Source organism: Onychomys torridus, chromosome 4 (assembly GCF_903995425.1).
Source record: "Onychomys torridus chromosome 4, mOncTor1.1, whole genome shotgun sequence".
In the NCBI taxonomy this organism is placed as follows: domain Eukaryota; kingdom Metazoa; phylum Chordata; class Mammalia; order Rodentia; family Cricetidae; genus Onychomys; species Onychomys torridus.
In genome coordinates, this window is record NC_050446.1 from 29,795,642 (window position 1) to 29,810,913 (window position 15,272).

At 41.7% G+C, this 15,272-nt stretch overlaps 1 protein-coding gene across 2 annotated transcripts in view; it reads right to left on the reverse strand.

Annotated features, from left to right (window-relative positions):
• The window catches only part of Neb (nebulin), a 197,348-nt gene that overhangs the window by 168,025 nt on the left and 14,051 nt on the right, over nucleotides 1–15,272 (reverse strand). For both annotated transcript variants that reach the window (XM_036184940.1, XM_036184939.1), the window contains exons 9-21: nucleotides 10,259–10,363; nucleotides 9,588–9,695; nucleotides 7,179–7,295; nucleotides 5,278–5,382; nucleotides 5,076–5,183; nucleotides 4,869–4,973; nucleotides 4,302–4,400; nucleotides 3,129–3,233; nucleotides 2,085–2,192; nucleotides 1,895–2,008; nucleotides 624–725; nucleotides 421–528; nucleotides 229–333 (exon numbers count right to left, since the gene is read on the reverse strand). In XM_036184940.1, the coding sequence (XP_036040833.1) occupies nucleotides 229–333; nucleotides 421–528; nucleotides 624–725; nucleotides 1,895–2,008; nucleotides 2,085–2,192; nucleotides 3,129–3,233; nucleotides 4,302–4,400; nucleotides 4,869–4,973; nucleotides 5,076–5,183; nucleotides 5,278–5,382; nucleotides 7,179–7,295; nucleotides 9,588–9,695; nucleotides 10,259–10,363 (1,389 nt within the window). The remainder of the gene's footprint in view (nucleotides 1–228; nucleotides 334–420; nucleotides 529–623; nucleotides 726–1,894; nucleotides 2,009–2,084; nucleotides 2,193–3,128; nucleotides 3,234–4,301; nucleotides 4,401–4,868; nucleotides 4,974–5,075; nucleotides 5,184–5,277; nucleotides 5,383–7,178; nucleotides 7,296–9,587; nucleotides 9,696–10,258; nucleotides 10,364–15,272) is intronic.

Below are 15,272 nucleotides of genomic sequence, written 5' to 3' on the forward strand. Positions count from 1 at the left end.
GAATTTATAGCTGTATAACCTAATAAAAATAAAGAATAAAACCTGGAAGAATCTCATAGCCAATGGACTTCTTCCTTGTGTTCTCCAATCTCAACCCCCAAAGCCAAATTTAAATAAAATATTGCATCCTGACCACTAGGGGATAGCATTTAGACTCCTGTTCGGTATACCACTAGATGTCACAAGCATCCCACACCCAACCTGAAGAACTTAGGGCAGCTGACTTACGTCTTTACACTGGTCCAGCTTCTTGATAGCTTCATATTCTTGAGTTATCGTCTGAGGGAAATAGCATTTCCCTTTGTCTTCTTCATATTCTGCTTTGTAACTCTTCTAAAATGCACAAGAATAAAATAAATCAGGATGGTTGTTGCTCCCAAACAAGTCACCAAAGGCCAGAGTACCTGGATCCAAACTTACGTCACTGTTTTGAGCTGAAACTTTCATGCAGTGTGTTTGGTATGGGTCCTCAAAGCTGCCTACATAGTGACCCAGAATATTCTTTACGTAGGAATCTTTATATTTAGCCTAATAAAGAAAACGCAGTACTTCATGTTAACAGTGATTGTTTTCAATGGGCAAGAAAGCCTTCCCACCCAAGAGGTGGGCATGGCCTTCCAAACCTCACTGAAGTTCTTCAGAAGGGTGTCGAGTTGATACTTGGGGGTCTCACAGTAATTCATGCTCTTGGCCTTTGTCTTCTCATAGTTCTCCCTGTATAGTCTCTGTCAAAGGAAAACAGAAAACTGAGCAAAGGAAAAAATGTATCCCACACACTAACAGCCCTCAGCCTCACGGCCGGGTTTGAAATAATGGGATGGGATTGTTATGTTTTCTTCCACTTTTTTACACTATAAAGGAAGAGTACCCTTGAGGCTCCCATCTTGTATAATATCAGATGCTAATAATGGCAAGTGTTCCTAATACCTATCTCAGTTTTGCTCAGATTGAAAAAGAAAGCACGTGAATGCTGCCACTCAAGAGATGTTCTGCCTTGAAATAACTGCCCCAACTGCATGTGCTTGAAGAACGCGGATTACCTAAAAAATTGGAGTAAAATAAGCCCTGAGGCCTAGGAAGGGCCTGAGGACACAAGTAGTCCCACAAAGGCCACCAGCTCGCCACTTGATGCAAGCACATCTCATCATCCCCTGGAGGTCAGCTTTTCCAGCTGACCTTCCATTTTCTCTAAAGTGGCTGTCCTCGAATGATAGCTTTTAAGGTTTTTAGTCCTTTAATGCGTGTGTCTGTCATATGTTTCTTCACGCTCCCCTTTAATTCTCTCACATAGAAACCTCAAAATACACTCAGTAAAAGCAGGGGTGCTTGTAAATGACATGAAATACAAGAAGAATTTCTTTCTTATTAGGAATTACAAAGGCAGTTTCGGTAGATTTTTTTTTTTTTAAAGGAAGGATTAAAGTCTTCAAAATGAAACCAACATTTTATAAACTTCTTAAACTGAAATATCTTGCTTTTACATTCATACTTCATCTGGTCTTTCTGCTTTGTCTCTCAGTTATTTTTCTCCCTTCCTGCTTTTTGTTTTCTGCATATCTTTGCAAACACCTTAGTTCAGGGCCCCAGTGAGCGACATCCACGCTGATAGTAGGGACATTCTGTAGACCAATACATTTAGCCCACTTCTGGGAAAGGAAGCCTTGTTTCTAGGGTTTGTTTTCTCCTTATGAAACAAAGGCATGGAGGAGATCAAGAAGCAGCCTTCAAGAGAAGAAAGACATCACAGACAGTGCATCTCAGCTAACCAGAGCCTCTCCACATTTAATTTGCTATGTGAATCTGAGACTTGAATGGAGGCTGACATCCAACTCGAGGTTATATTAATCAGTGGGGTACCCACATCAAAGCAGAGTGGTTTTGCAGAGACACTCACGTCACTCTGGTTTTTGGCTGTCTTCAGGGAGTGCAGCATCTTGGGGTCATCATTGATGCTGAGGGCGCCAATCATCTTGCCTTTGTTCTTCTCATAGTCCTTCTTGTACATCACCTGCAAGGACACCGCACATGCTAACTGGTCCGCAGGGACATCCCAGGCCAGCAGCCCAGCCCAGGGCCACACTCACATCACTGGCATTCTTGCTGTTGGCTTTGGCTGCCAGCAGGGGGATGGCATCCACCTTGATGTCAAACTTCTTAGCTTTGCTCTTCTCCCAGTCTTGCTTGTAGACATTCTGAGAAATGAATGAGCAAAAGTGAAGACCCAGGCTAACTCATCATTTTATTCTCAACAGAAAACAAATGGACCCTGCCCATGGTCTAGGAAATTGTGCCTATTTAAGGTAATTCTCTTTAAGATGGAGCTTCTGATTCTGAGGTTTCTTGTTCTGCATCAGAATCTCTCATCCAATTATCTCAATTTCAGGGGTCACGCTAATATCTGAGTCCTGACCTAAATAGTAGAGAGTGGTACAACACTCTGCAGTGAGCCTACTCTTGGTGGCTTTAGGCATCACTTTCCTTTGTCCTTTAGACCCACTGAGAGGTCATTTTCTGAATCACTCTACTGCCCACCGATGCAGGATAATCACAGTACTTGTTTTGGGAATTGTTGAAGAAGAGGGCAATTTAACTTTTCTGTAAGATTTAATTTGGAAATTAAAGCTGGCAATGGATTTATGGCCTTTTGCCCTTTAGATGCTCTGTGTTATCATTAGCATAAGCTTTCTTACATATAGAAATAAATCTAATTTATGTAAAAAGGAACACTGTAGGCCTGTGGACAAAAAAGATCATATACTAGAACAAAAAGATCATATACTAGGAAAATTGAATTACGGCATAGTATATATAAATGCTGTGAATAGATCTACCACTAAGATTTACAATGGAATCCATATGCATGGTGACACTTTAGAGGCTGGTTAGAAAATATTAGGGTTACTGACCACTGAATGGCACTACTTACAAAATGACTACACAGAGGCAGTAGGGATCTACAAGGCCAGCTTAAAGGTACATTGACGGAGAGGTAGAAACACGACACAAATGTTAAAGGTTCTTCCTATCTTCAACACTGAAGCAGTCATTGAATTACAATGAAGCAACTCAGAACTAGGTGCACGGCTGTCACTGTGCCACCCACATGCTGCAGTCCACGAGGCACTTACGTCACTCAGGTTATAGGCATTGACTCTGTGCTGGATGAAGGCAGGCGCATCCGGAGGTATATGACACTTGAATTTCTCACTCTCGTGTTTGGCTTTGTAGTTTAGCTAAAGAGCAGGAAGCGGGGTACAGGGGCAGAGAGAGAGGATCACTAAGTCCAGAAGATAAAGATTCACCAAATACTCCTTCAGACATTTTGCGAAATAACCGACGAAGATCATGTGAGCAAGGAAAGCGTAGGAAAGTTACTCCGCACTGCTGAACCTGTGTCCTGGACCCTTGTACCTGTCATTATGTCCATCACAGTCACCATGTCCTCCACCCCCGTAGGTGACAGAATGAGGAGCTCTTCATACACATTCCTCTCCACGCCTTTCACAATTGGCCCCTGTGGTTCAGACACCCTGTCCTGGCTTCCTTATCCTCGCTGATGTCACTGACTGGAGATCCCTTCCCAAGTGTCACCTTTCATATAGCATGCTTACTGATACTATAGTTCAACTGCCATTTTTGGCCATAAATATACTAGGGCCATTTTTATTTTTATTTTTTAGACCAATACAAGCTTGGTGGTCCATATCGAAAGCTCATACAATAATATTTATCTCCAGGTTTCCATTTTTAGAAAGTTATTTGACAGAGAGAAGCCTGCATGTTACGTATCTGGTCTGGGCCACAGACTACATACTTGAAACACATCTCCTATCATGTTAATTTTCGCACATCTACACATTATGTAAGAGAAAGAGGCCCAGAAAGGTTAAGTCATTTTAATACCTTGTCACAAGAAGCTGAGATATGAACCTAGTTTTGTCGAAATTTAGAATTTGTGTCCTTTTCAATACTTAGAGCCACACTGGTTTCCTTGGATGAACAATTTTACTAAGTGTTGTCTACTTGAAAAGATTCAGTCCATCCAGATAGAAAAACATTTTAACTGATTACAAATATATAAGCATCTACTAAAATGTAATGGTTTGCTAACAAATGCAATCAAATAAAAAGTTGGATTTTATGCCCTGAGAAGGTAGTGGTAGAGCATTATTCCCAGCATGAACAAGGCTTGGGGTTTGATGCCAGAACTACAAAATGGAACAAATTGAATTTCTGCATAGACTTATGAAATGTCTCCCCACCCCCATAATTCCTTCCCCAGATAGTTTAGAAGAACTTACATCACTCAGCTGTTTGGAATTGACCTGAGCTTGCAACTGAACAGGGGAGTCTATAACTTGAGTGAACTTGGTCTTGTCTGGGTGGGCTTTGTAGGTGTGCTGTGAGGAAACAAAGAAGTTTGGTTTAGTGTTGTCTGTGAGGTCCAAGGGGTCTATGAACCAAGAAAGAAGACCCTGTCCCACCCCACCCCAAAGAAACTGGTGGTTAAGCAAACATTTCTTGTGTTTGTGTTTAGCTGGATTGCAGTTTTTTGAGAGATGCTCTTCTATGAATAGGAAGAATGACCCATGTCTTCAGATTCTTTATAGTTCTTCACAGCAATGGGCTAGAATTAGCTCCTGACACGGGATGCCAGCAGAAACAGGAGAATATCTTCTATGAAATAGACGCTGTTTCTTATGAGTGCCTCACTTAAACATATTTGTAAAGTGGTCAACATTTTGAAAGGATCTTGACCTCTAGATGCCACAAAGGGCAGCAACATCTGGATCAATGTCCTTGAAGTAGAAAGAATCTGGTGTAAAGGGGAGGGAAGGCTTTGTCACAAGTTCACTCTGTGAACGTACATCTTTACACTGATCCAGTTTCTTGATTGCTTCATATTCCTGGGTGATGGTCTGGGGGAAGAAGCCTTTGCCTCTGTCCTCTTCATACTCTGCTTTGTAGTTTTTCTAGGAGGGGGAATAATTAGATGTAAGGCTCCAATCATTGTTTTATGCCTTCAACCTACAGCATCATATTTAGAAAGTAAAGATAATACCCTTAGTACTTACATCACTGTTTTGGGCCGTCACTTTCATGCAATGTGTGTGATACGGGTCCTCAAAGCTGCCTACATAGTGTCCCAAAATATTCTTTAGATAGGAATCTTTATATTTAGTCTGAAAGACAAAATGTACCTCATTTATTAATTGATCATCAGCTTATTACATAAGAGAGCTTTTAAACAGATTGGGCGACAGTCTGGTCACTTACATCACTACTGAAGTTCTGCAGTACGGAATCAAGCTGGAACTTGGGGGTCTCACAGTAGTTTATGCTCTTGGCCTTTGTCTTTTCATAGTTTTCCTTGTATAGTTTCTGCCAAAGGGGGAGGGGTCAGTTAAAATAGAGCCCGCCACTCCCACACTGATTACAGCATTCAGATTTTCTAACACCAAACAAAAGAAGAAGAAAAGACGCCACCTGTCAACTACCTTAGAAACTGACAGTCAAACACTCAGTGTCATGGTATTGTTAGCAATGATTGTAAAAGCTGAGTTTTTAACATTTCAAAAACTTCAGAAGCCAACATGCTACCTCTAGCTGAGCCTTGTTGTCAGGTCCATGCCTCTAAGCTGGTCTCTCTCTCTCTCTCTCTCTCTCTCTCTCTCTCTCTCTCTCTCTCTCTCAGCACACTTACACTCTCACTGACTGTGCTCCAAGTACACAGAGGCTATGATAATGGCAGGCTATTTAGCTTTGTTATTTTTAAAATAAACTTTCATAGAAAGGTGAGTTGAACAAAATACACAATTATGCTTAAAAAATAAGACCATATGAGTATTTGATTAGAACTAGAATAAGACCCATATGAGAGCACACGGGTCATCATTAGCTTGCCTTCACTGCTAGCATTTATATTTAGCCTTAAAATAACAAAAATCAATTAATGATTGTTTCAAGTGCACAGCTGAGAAAGCAGACTGTCACCAATTTTTCATGTTGGATTTTCAAAATGTCAATAATCCTATTGCTTTGTAAGACATTCCTGTTTCTGGCAACAGTAGATTTGAGTCTGAGGTGGTTTGTTTAATAAATGTACCCTTCATTCAGAAAACAGGAGCATTTAGTGTTGAGATTACAGCAGAGCTATTTGGACAGATGAATTACCCCCTTCCACTCCCTAGAAACACGCATACATCCCCCACCATGTTGACATGGTTCAAGGGTAGGGAACCATTAACTAACCTAGTCAGAGAGCTATGTAAACTCTTGGAATCTTGGAAAAAGTTTCATATAATCTGTCCATCTAAAACCTTAAATTACCACACATTTAACATGTGTGTTTGTTGTGTATGTGTATTTCCTGTGTTTGTGGTACATGTAATATATATATATTTGTGTGTGTGTGTGTGTGTGTGTGTGTGTGTGTGTTTAGTCAAATTGGTAAATTGATCTTGGACCTTTAGTCTTTTCACACAAAGCTCTGGCTTACTTTATCTATCTCGATTCCGATAGCTTACTTGGGCTCTATTTTTTAAGCATCAAGTGCTTTATCTTTTTAAAAAAGATTTGTTTATTTATTATGTATACAGTGTTCTGCCTGCATGTATGCCTGCACACCAGAAGAGGGCACTAGATCTCATTACAGATGGCTGTGAGCCACCACGTTGTTGCTGGGAATTGAACTCAGGACCTCTGGAAGAGCAGCCAGTACTCTTAACCTCTGAGCCATCTCCTCAAGTCCCTTTCTCAGGCTCTTAACAATTCTCCAGGTAGAAGCAGGCAGGGAACATGTCAGAAGGCATTTTCTGAGTTCAGTGTATGCAGATGATAGTTTCAGGTGGTAGCTCTGTTTTTGAAAGTCTCCTTTTGCGTGTTCAGAAACCCAGCACAAGGTGTTCCATGCCCACAAGGAGGCTCAGATTCTGGAATCTTCTAAGCAGATGAGGACTTCCCTGCCCTTTGAACTCACTCCACTGGCTGCAGACAGTAAGGCATGTTATGTTTAGAGACACTTAGCCTTCTATGGCTAGTCAGCTCTGAGTGACTCCTCCTCCATAACATTAAAACATTAGCAAAGCTACACAGAAGTACAGGTGTCACACAAGGAGGAAGACACCATCTCTCGCAAGGTTAAGGTTTAAAAACATTTGTGAAGAGAGTTGACTTACATCACTGAGGACGTTTCCTGCTGCCTTCAGCTGCCTGAGCAGTGGGTTCTCTGAAGCAGGAAGTACATTATAGTCAGCTTTTGCTTTATTCTTCTCGTAGTCTTCTTTGTATTTTACCTGTGGGATGAAATAAAATAATAAAGTAACTCCACGGGTTATTTTTGTCCTCTGCTCCATTATAGCGATTATGGCATGATTCCACAAATCAATTTCCTTTTTAGAAAAATGGCAGCTTGACATTTTATAACCCCAATACCCATAGTAAGTCCTAGCAGCAGTACAGACACTGCATGAATTTCCAGGAACCTTTTTCTTTTCATTCATTTTATTCATTCAAAAATATCAGAGGGAGTTGATTATGTGTCTGGCTTTGGGAAAGGCACAAAAAGAACAGCATATGGTCTCTGTCCTCAGAAGGAGAAAGACACATAAATATTGGGGGAAAGAGAGAGACAGAAATTGTGACAGCGCATCGTGCCCCAGATGTCTGCTCCTGTAGAGCCTTCACTCAGCTTCTCACTTCCAGCTGCCATCTGCCTGTACAGCCGGAAGACAAGACGCTAGGAGCATCACCAACTCTGCGTTTATGCCTTTTCTATAGCCATGTTTGAGCGAGCACATATTTCATCCACAGGCAGGAGAAAAAGCAGCCAGGTGGGATGAATGGTGGGAACCTCAGCTTTCCTCTCTCTTCCCACCTTGTACTTTAAATTCCAACCATGGCAGGAGCTGTAAGTTAGGGGCTAGGGAAATTAAAAACTCTGATAAGGAATATGTCCACCGTGAGAAGGACAGCACGGTCCTGAGTCAGACCATGATCTCTAGTCTCACTTGTATTTGGGAAGTGTAACCATTGAAGTCTGAGGGATCCTAAATAATCCACTACCTCTACAAGCTTTACAAAACAAGGCCAATCCACTTAGTAGATGATGACAGGTGATGTGCAACTGAAACCCAGATGTGCCAACCTACTGCCTACCCAGAGTACCACAGGGGCTACTCTACAGGCTCTACAGGAATGGGAGACCTACACAACCTTTCTACCTCATGGAATTATAAACTCCCTCGAAAAACAGAACTGAGCAGAAAGGACAATCTCAAATCCTCCCATGCTACCTGCCTCTATCATATGGAAGAACTGTTAGGGCTTGGGACAATGTCATCCCTCCTCTTACAGATCAGATCTCCCCTCCTTCAAGGGCATCAACCCAGCAGTTTTCTCTCAGCCTCAGCTCAGTGTTACCTCTCTATTGGATTTTCCCATCAGTGTAGCACCATGGCATTGTATGTTCTATCTTAAAACACTCCTTATCACAGTCTTTCCCATCAGCTACCATCTCTTTTGGGAAAATTATTGAAAGAACTTAATATACTCTGACCTCCAGTGGTTTCTTCTCTATTATTTAGTCCTATGCCCTCTCTAGCAAACTCAACCAACTTGTTCTTTGGGCTGCCAGTGACTCTCCAGGTAGAAACACTTGGTACAAATGATAACTCCATCCTTCCCTTTCACCTGCTATACACACTCCTGCTACCTGTCAACTGTGCTCCTTTCTCACCTGGGAGCATGTCAGGGTTCAGTCAGTGGAGCTGTCCACCCACTCTACCTCCTTTGTGCTGCCCAGTCTCATGACGTTACTTTCCACACACTAATGTCCCCCAATTTTATATAAAATTCCCTCAGGGAAATCCCATCCAACTAGCTGCCTAGACTGAAAGCTTTCTCTCATATCCCATATCCAATCCTTCACCAAATCAAGTGCTCTACTTCCTAAATATTTCTCATTCCTTGCCCTGCTGGTAACCTGGTCCAAAACACCATTGTTTTACACTTTCTAAGTGATGGAGTCCTGTTTCCTCTCCTCTGGCAGAGTCAGGGCTCTGGGAAAGGCCAAGATCCAACAAGTTTATTTGACCTTGAAGTTTATGCTTTTTATAAAAACCATACCACTTTGAAATTTCAAAGCATAACCTGCTTATCAAACTCACTCTACAGGGCACATGAAGATGTCCATGGACTTCTGGTCGTATTTGTGACTAGGTTTTTCACCCATCAGTAAGAACACAAGACTAATGACAGTGTTGAGTATAAAGCATGCACATAAAGCTGCCAATTATTTTTTCCAATGGAAGTTCTGCTAGCTGAGATGATTATTGTCATGCTTCTGGCCAGCAAACAGCCCTTCACTCCGTGAAATAATGAAAATGGTGATTGGGTGCTCCTATTGTAATTCCAACATAATTCTTTAAAACTGTTTTTAGGCATTCTATTTCCCACTGGTCTCAAATTCAGTAATTTCCCTAAGAATCTACTCACCAACTTCTTTTAAATTACATGTGAGAGCCCGAGTTAGGAGAAGTTCACCCCACTACAGACATGAAGAAATGGGAAAATGTCTTCATTTATACCTTGCTAGCTGCAACTCCAGCCTGTTTATTCATTTTATACTCAGGTGTTTCCGTCTGCATGAAGTAGATCTGGTCTTTCATGTTCTCGAAGTCTTCCTGATACTTCCTCTGTGAGACAGTAAAGACACCAGAGAACAGCTGTGAAGACAAGCTTCCAGGGCAGAGGGGACTGGGCAGAACTCCTCAAGTCCACACCCTAGCCCTTGGTTGAGGCCGGTCAGGTTGCAATTGGAGAATGTGGTGGCCAAAATGCTTATCAGCTTAACAGAGATCTGGACACTTAGAACAGGCCCAGAGAACAACCGGAAAGGCACAGCCTTTTGGGCCACCAACAAAGAACTCTGGAGAGCCAGAGCAGAAGAACAGAAAAGAATTAGATTTCTGTTTCCCAATGAAAAGAAATGAAATCAATCAATGCTATAAATGTACAATTTTGTTCAGCAGTCAAAGAATACAACTAAAAAGAGCCTCTTAAAACTCACGCTAATTTCACTTTGTAATTAATAAGAGGGTCTCACCAAGTTATTCCTACGAAAATTGAGGTATAAATCCTGGAACTCAGTCAAAACAGTATCTAGCATTCTAGAATTCCTTGAGATGTTGCAAGCAGTTGGAAGTTGTCAAAGAAAGGGATCCCCTCCCAGGACATCTGGCCCTCACTCCCTACTTACTGGGCTGAGGTTATCAGCGTTCATTCTGGCTGTTGCAATTTCAAAACAGGGTGTCTCACTCCATTTTCCTTTAACTTTCTTTTCATAGTCTTCTTTATATTTTTGCTGAGGTCAGAAAGAAAAGAAATTAAATGAGAACAAAATTCAAGAGTTGACAAATAGGAATTGAGCAATAGTATGATATTAAATATCTTCACCAGATTCATGTTAGATCCTCAATAATTATCTCCAAAAATCTTGCAGCGTAGTTACCTTACCCAGCAAGAAAGCTGACTTAAGAGGAATAAAGAAGGAAAGACAAGGAGAAGACTATCTCTCCTTGCTGACTCTAGGGACTCAGAATCTAACCCAAAATGTGGTGTATAGAAGTTACCTCATAACTGACCCAAAGTATGTTGTTGTGAACTATCTTGACCCATGTGTTCTTGGAACAGAATTAACTGAGCCAATCCCAGATCTGGGCCTATGCGGTAAAGCAGGGTTAGGGCAATTCTCCACCTTGGCTCATAGTGCTATGCTAAAGACATCATCACTGACTCTCAAGTGGCCTGTATGCACCTCTACCTTTACCACACCCTTCATGGAAATACAAAGCTCTTCTCTGTTATACCATTAGCACAAGCTCTCATGTATAGAACTAAAGTGTCAGAGTAAAAGGAAGCACATCTTTCCCCTAGTGTCCTATTTTCTGTCTTCACAATGGTTAATGTGCTAATTATTAACAGCAGTTTTTATAGCTGTCCATTTTAGATCTCTGGATCTTTAGTGCCCATGATTGGACACTGTCATTACCAAAGGTTTGACTTAGTGCACTAACACTTCAAGGCTCTCAACCCCACGGGCTGCAGTATTCTATACAGAACACTGCTAGAAAGATGAAGCAAGATCAGATGCTAAAGATGCTTTGTGTATCTACAGCACTAAATAAATGTATGGTGTAGTAATTATAATAATAACAACTATTATCATAAAGAAACTAGAGAAAAACTGTATGTGTAACAAGAGAGAAGCAGACAGACAGAAGGAGAAAGTGAATTCTGCTGAGACTCAGATCTGCCTTGTATACTGAGGAGGCAGATGCAGGAGGATCTTGAGATTGAGCCATCCTGGGCTACATAGAAAGATCCTACCTCAACAGACAAAACAGAACAACAAAATCTGAATTAGACTACTAATTTAGCTACTCTCCCGTGGTGGCTTTCAATGAAAATGACCCCTGTAGGTTCATAGGGAGTGGCACTATTAGGAGGTGTGGTCTTGTTGGAGGAAGTGTGTCACTGAGGGTGGGCTTTGAGGTTTCAAGTGCTCAAGCCAGGCCCAGTGTCACTCTCTCTTCCAGCTACCTGACAATCCAGGTGTAGAACTTACAGCTAACTCTCCAGCACCATATCTGCCTGCATGTCACCATGCTTCCCATCATGATGATAATGGGCTAAATCTCTGAAACTGTAAGCCAGCCTCAATTTAATGTTTTCTTTATTAATAATTGCCATGGTACACAGCAATAGAAATCCTAACTAAGACACATCCTCTGTTGAATACGTCCCCATACAAAACTGAAATGAATTGACTTGTATACTAAAAAGATTTGTCACTTGGATTGGTTTAATAAAAAGCTGACTGGCCAATAGCCAGGCAGGAAGTATAGGCAGGGTGACCAAACTAAGGATGCTGGGATGAAGAAGGGCAGAGTCAAAGGAGTCACTGACAGACACAAAGAGAGCAAGATGGGCATGCCATACTGAGAAAAGGTAACAAGCCACATGGCAAAGCATAGATAAAAAATATGGGTTAATTTAAGTTTAAGAGTTAGCTAGTAACAAGCCTGAGCTATTGGCCAAGAATTTATAATTAATGTTTAGTCTCCTTGTCAGATACTTGGTAGCACGTTGCAGGACAAAAACTTCCACTTCCACTTGGGGACTTGCCAAGATTGCCTGTAGAAATACTTCTAATCTTTTCAGGAATAGGAGAGTTTGATAAATGAATAAAGTACCCATAAACATTAAAGCTTCAGAAGGTCAATTTGGACATGGTGGTGGCAGATAACTGTTAAAAAAAAAAAGCACTTTGGAAGTCGGAGGCAAGGGAACCTTGTCAAAACCAGCCTGGGTTTCATAGTAAGATTCTGTCTCAAAAACAAAAAAACAAAACAAAAACAAAAACAAAAACAAACAAACAAACAAAACAAAACAAAATAAAACAATAAAAATATGTAAAAATAAAAAGCAAAGAATAAAGCAGTGTGTCAGAAGTTCTTGATGCTCCCTCATCTCAGCTTTCAGTCTTCCAGCACCCAAGTCTTCATGGGGTTCTGTGCCTCCATGCAGAAAAACCCAGGGAGCTCCAGACTTTGGGCAAAGGAATTAGACTTGGCGCATCTCAAAGACAAGATACAGAGATCTTTGTAATATCAAGTTGAAAAGCAGGAAATATTCTCACTGGCCAACCCTTGGCTATTACAGAGAAATAGGTACTGTGTGTGAGTGGCTTTACTAAGGAGACTGGGTAAGTGTGTAAGTCTCACAACAATGGTAGACGCAGGTTTTTAGGAAGATATTTAAGGAAGAAGAGCAGAATACAGAACCACCCAGATGCCCCATCCCAAGTCCTTCCTCCCTTCGGACCCTCCAGGAATAAAAGTTTGCTATTTCCTCCTGCAACAGGTCTGGCTGGGGACTGATCACTAGCAGTCTACTCCCAAGTCCTCCCATGTTGGTAAGGGGTCCCACTGCATGGGGGGAGAGGTGGCTGGCTAACTGCTGAGGAGGGTACTCTTGTTCCCCTTTATGTGCAGGTAACAAGGGGATTAAAGTGACAGGCTTCTAACTAGAAGAGTGGAGGAAAAGGCAGGCAGTGTCCATGTGGGAAGACTCCCCCATATCAAGAGTTCAACATCCAACTTTCTGTCTGACCCTGAAGCTTTCTCCTTAAACTTCCCTCCTACTCCGCTGCACCTGGAGTTGATCAATGACAGCCTGGAGGAAAGAGCTGTCGTAACTTTCCCTGGAACTTTCATTAACAGAGGAAAGTATATTGGGTCAGGTCCAAGCTCTGGATAGACTTTGTCAGGGGAGGTGACCACATGCTAGTAGGCACAGCGGTTGCTTCCCTGAACCGTAGGCCCTCCTAACCATCCATCAGCTGAGGGCACTGGGCTACAAATTAGGCTCCCTGGTGTCTTTCTTAAACTCATGGCTTCATTTTCCACTTTCTAGATTGGCACCTGCAGTTTTTACGTGGTTATCAAATGGGAAGAAAATGAACTGAGTTAATCATATCTCTTCTTTTCTAAGTAGCTCAACACTGAGCCACCTGCTAGTTCCATTCAATGATAAGTTATCTTTCAGAGTGTGTGGGGCATCGTGACTGGATTTTTTTATTGGCCACAATTGGTCTAGAGTTGCTTTCATGACTTGATTAAATGCCTCATGGTGAAATCCATAGGACTCTCCCTAATTCTATGCAATAGAAGATTCAGAAGATCAAGGCTCCATGCTCTCTAACAATGTGTCACTGCAAGACATACTTTTTTAAGCACTCTAGAGTCCACTGGAAATTACTGGAGGGAAGCAAAATGGCACAGAGAAACCAAAGGGACTTTCCAGTGTTGTGTGCAGAATCCACTTTCCGATCATGGTGAGCCTGTTCCCTCACCCAGAATATCTGTTATAAGAACAAGTCCACCTCAGTTGGAGCCACAGAGCACACCTGAGTCTGGAAAGGGTACTGACACAATGCTCAGTATTTTAGCAAAGACAAAGGCAAGAAAATGTACTCTGAAAAGGCTAGTATGAGAATATAATGTCAACACAACCATTGCCAAACATGTGATCTTTACCAGTTGAACAGGAAGCTGTAAGACAAACACCGGACATGGAAGACACAGTTGGCAAGGATATATCAAGAGTTTAAATGTCTGAAAGTAGACAATGAAGGAGACATTTTTAACCTCTTTTGGGTGGGGAAAAGAGGATATGGTGATGCTGATGGATGATGCAGATCCAAGTAGCTTGACGTGGGGCTGAGCTGGGGTAGGGGAAGATTTGAGGAGGAGGGGAGCACCACAGAGAAGTTGCCCTTGGGAGTCTGGGCCTCTGTGGTTGGATGCCTGGTTGCTGGATGGATTGGCTACCATGCACAATACTTCTCTCCAGATTGGCTGGTATTTTTGATGCACAATAGACACTGAGAACTTGGAATCTGGGTGAGACTAGGATAAATGATGTCACCGTGGCCAAATCCAGTGACCTTCAACTACAGCCACTCTCCCTCAGCTCATATTGGCAACTCTTTCCACATATACAACAGTGTGTCACTCTGTCTAACCAGTGTGCAGTCTAACATACCTAACTTGAAAACTATTCCAGAAGCCATATTTCTTGAGGTGCAAAGGAACAGGTGGGAAGTTCACTTTAATATATTTTATATAACCCAGTAGACCAAAGCCCTACCATTCTAACATGCAGTTGGCATAAAAATGAGGAGCTATTTTATATTCTTTTTCATTTCATAGTAAGCATTTAAAATCCACTCTATACTTCTCATGTGTAAGACTCTCAGGCTTCGGGAAGTGGATACATGTATGTCCCCCTTCCAATTCCTACATGGAATCCTCAGCTCCTAAAGTGATGGCACTTCATTCTGACTTTCCATTTTCTGGGACTTTGAGAAGCCAAAGCCTTCTGTTTAAGACACTCCACATATGATATCTTATTGTAGGAGTCCAAATTCACTAAGATTCTTGGTGTTTTCCAGTCACATTTGAAGTGCTTGGCTGTCAGGGTTGTTGTCTAAGGGCTACCTACCACAATGAGAAGCACAACTTGAGTTTCACTTTCAAGCCTAAATTGTTGGGAGGAGTGACTACAGAGAGGTTTGATATTTAAAAATCACTTTCAAATCTCCACACTGCACGCTCAAATGAGAGAAAAAAAGAGCTCTATCTGAATTGAGACATTCTTTAAATAATAATAAAAAATAGATTCATTTTAAATGACCCCTTCAAAACAAC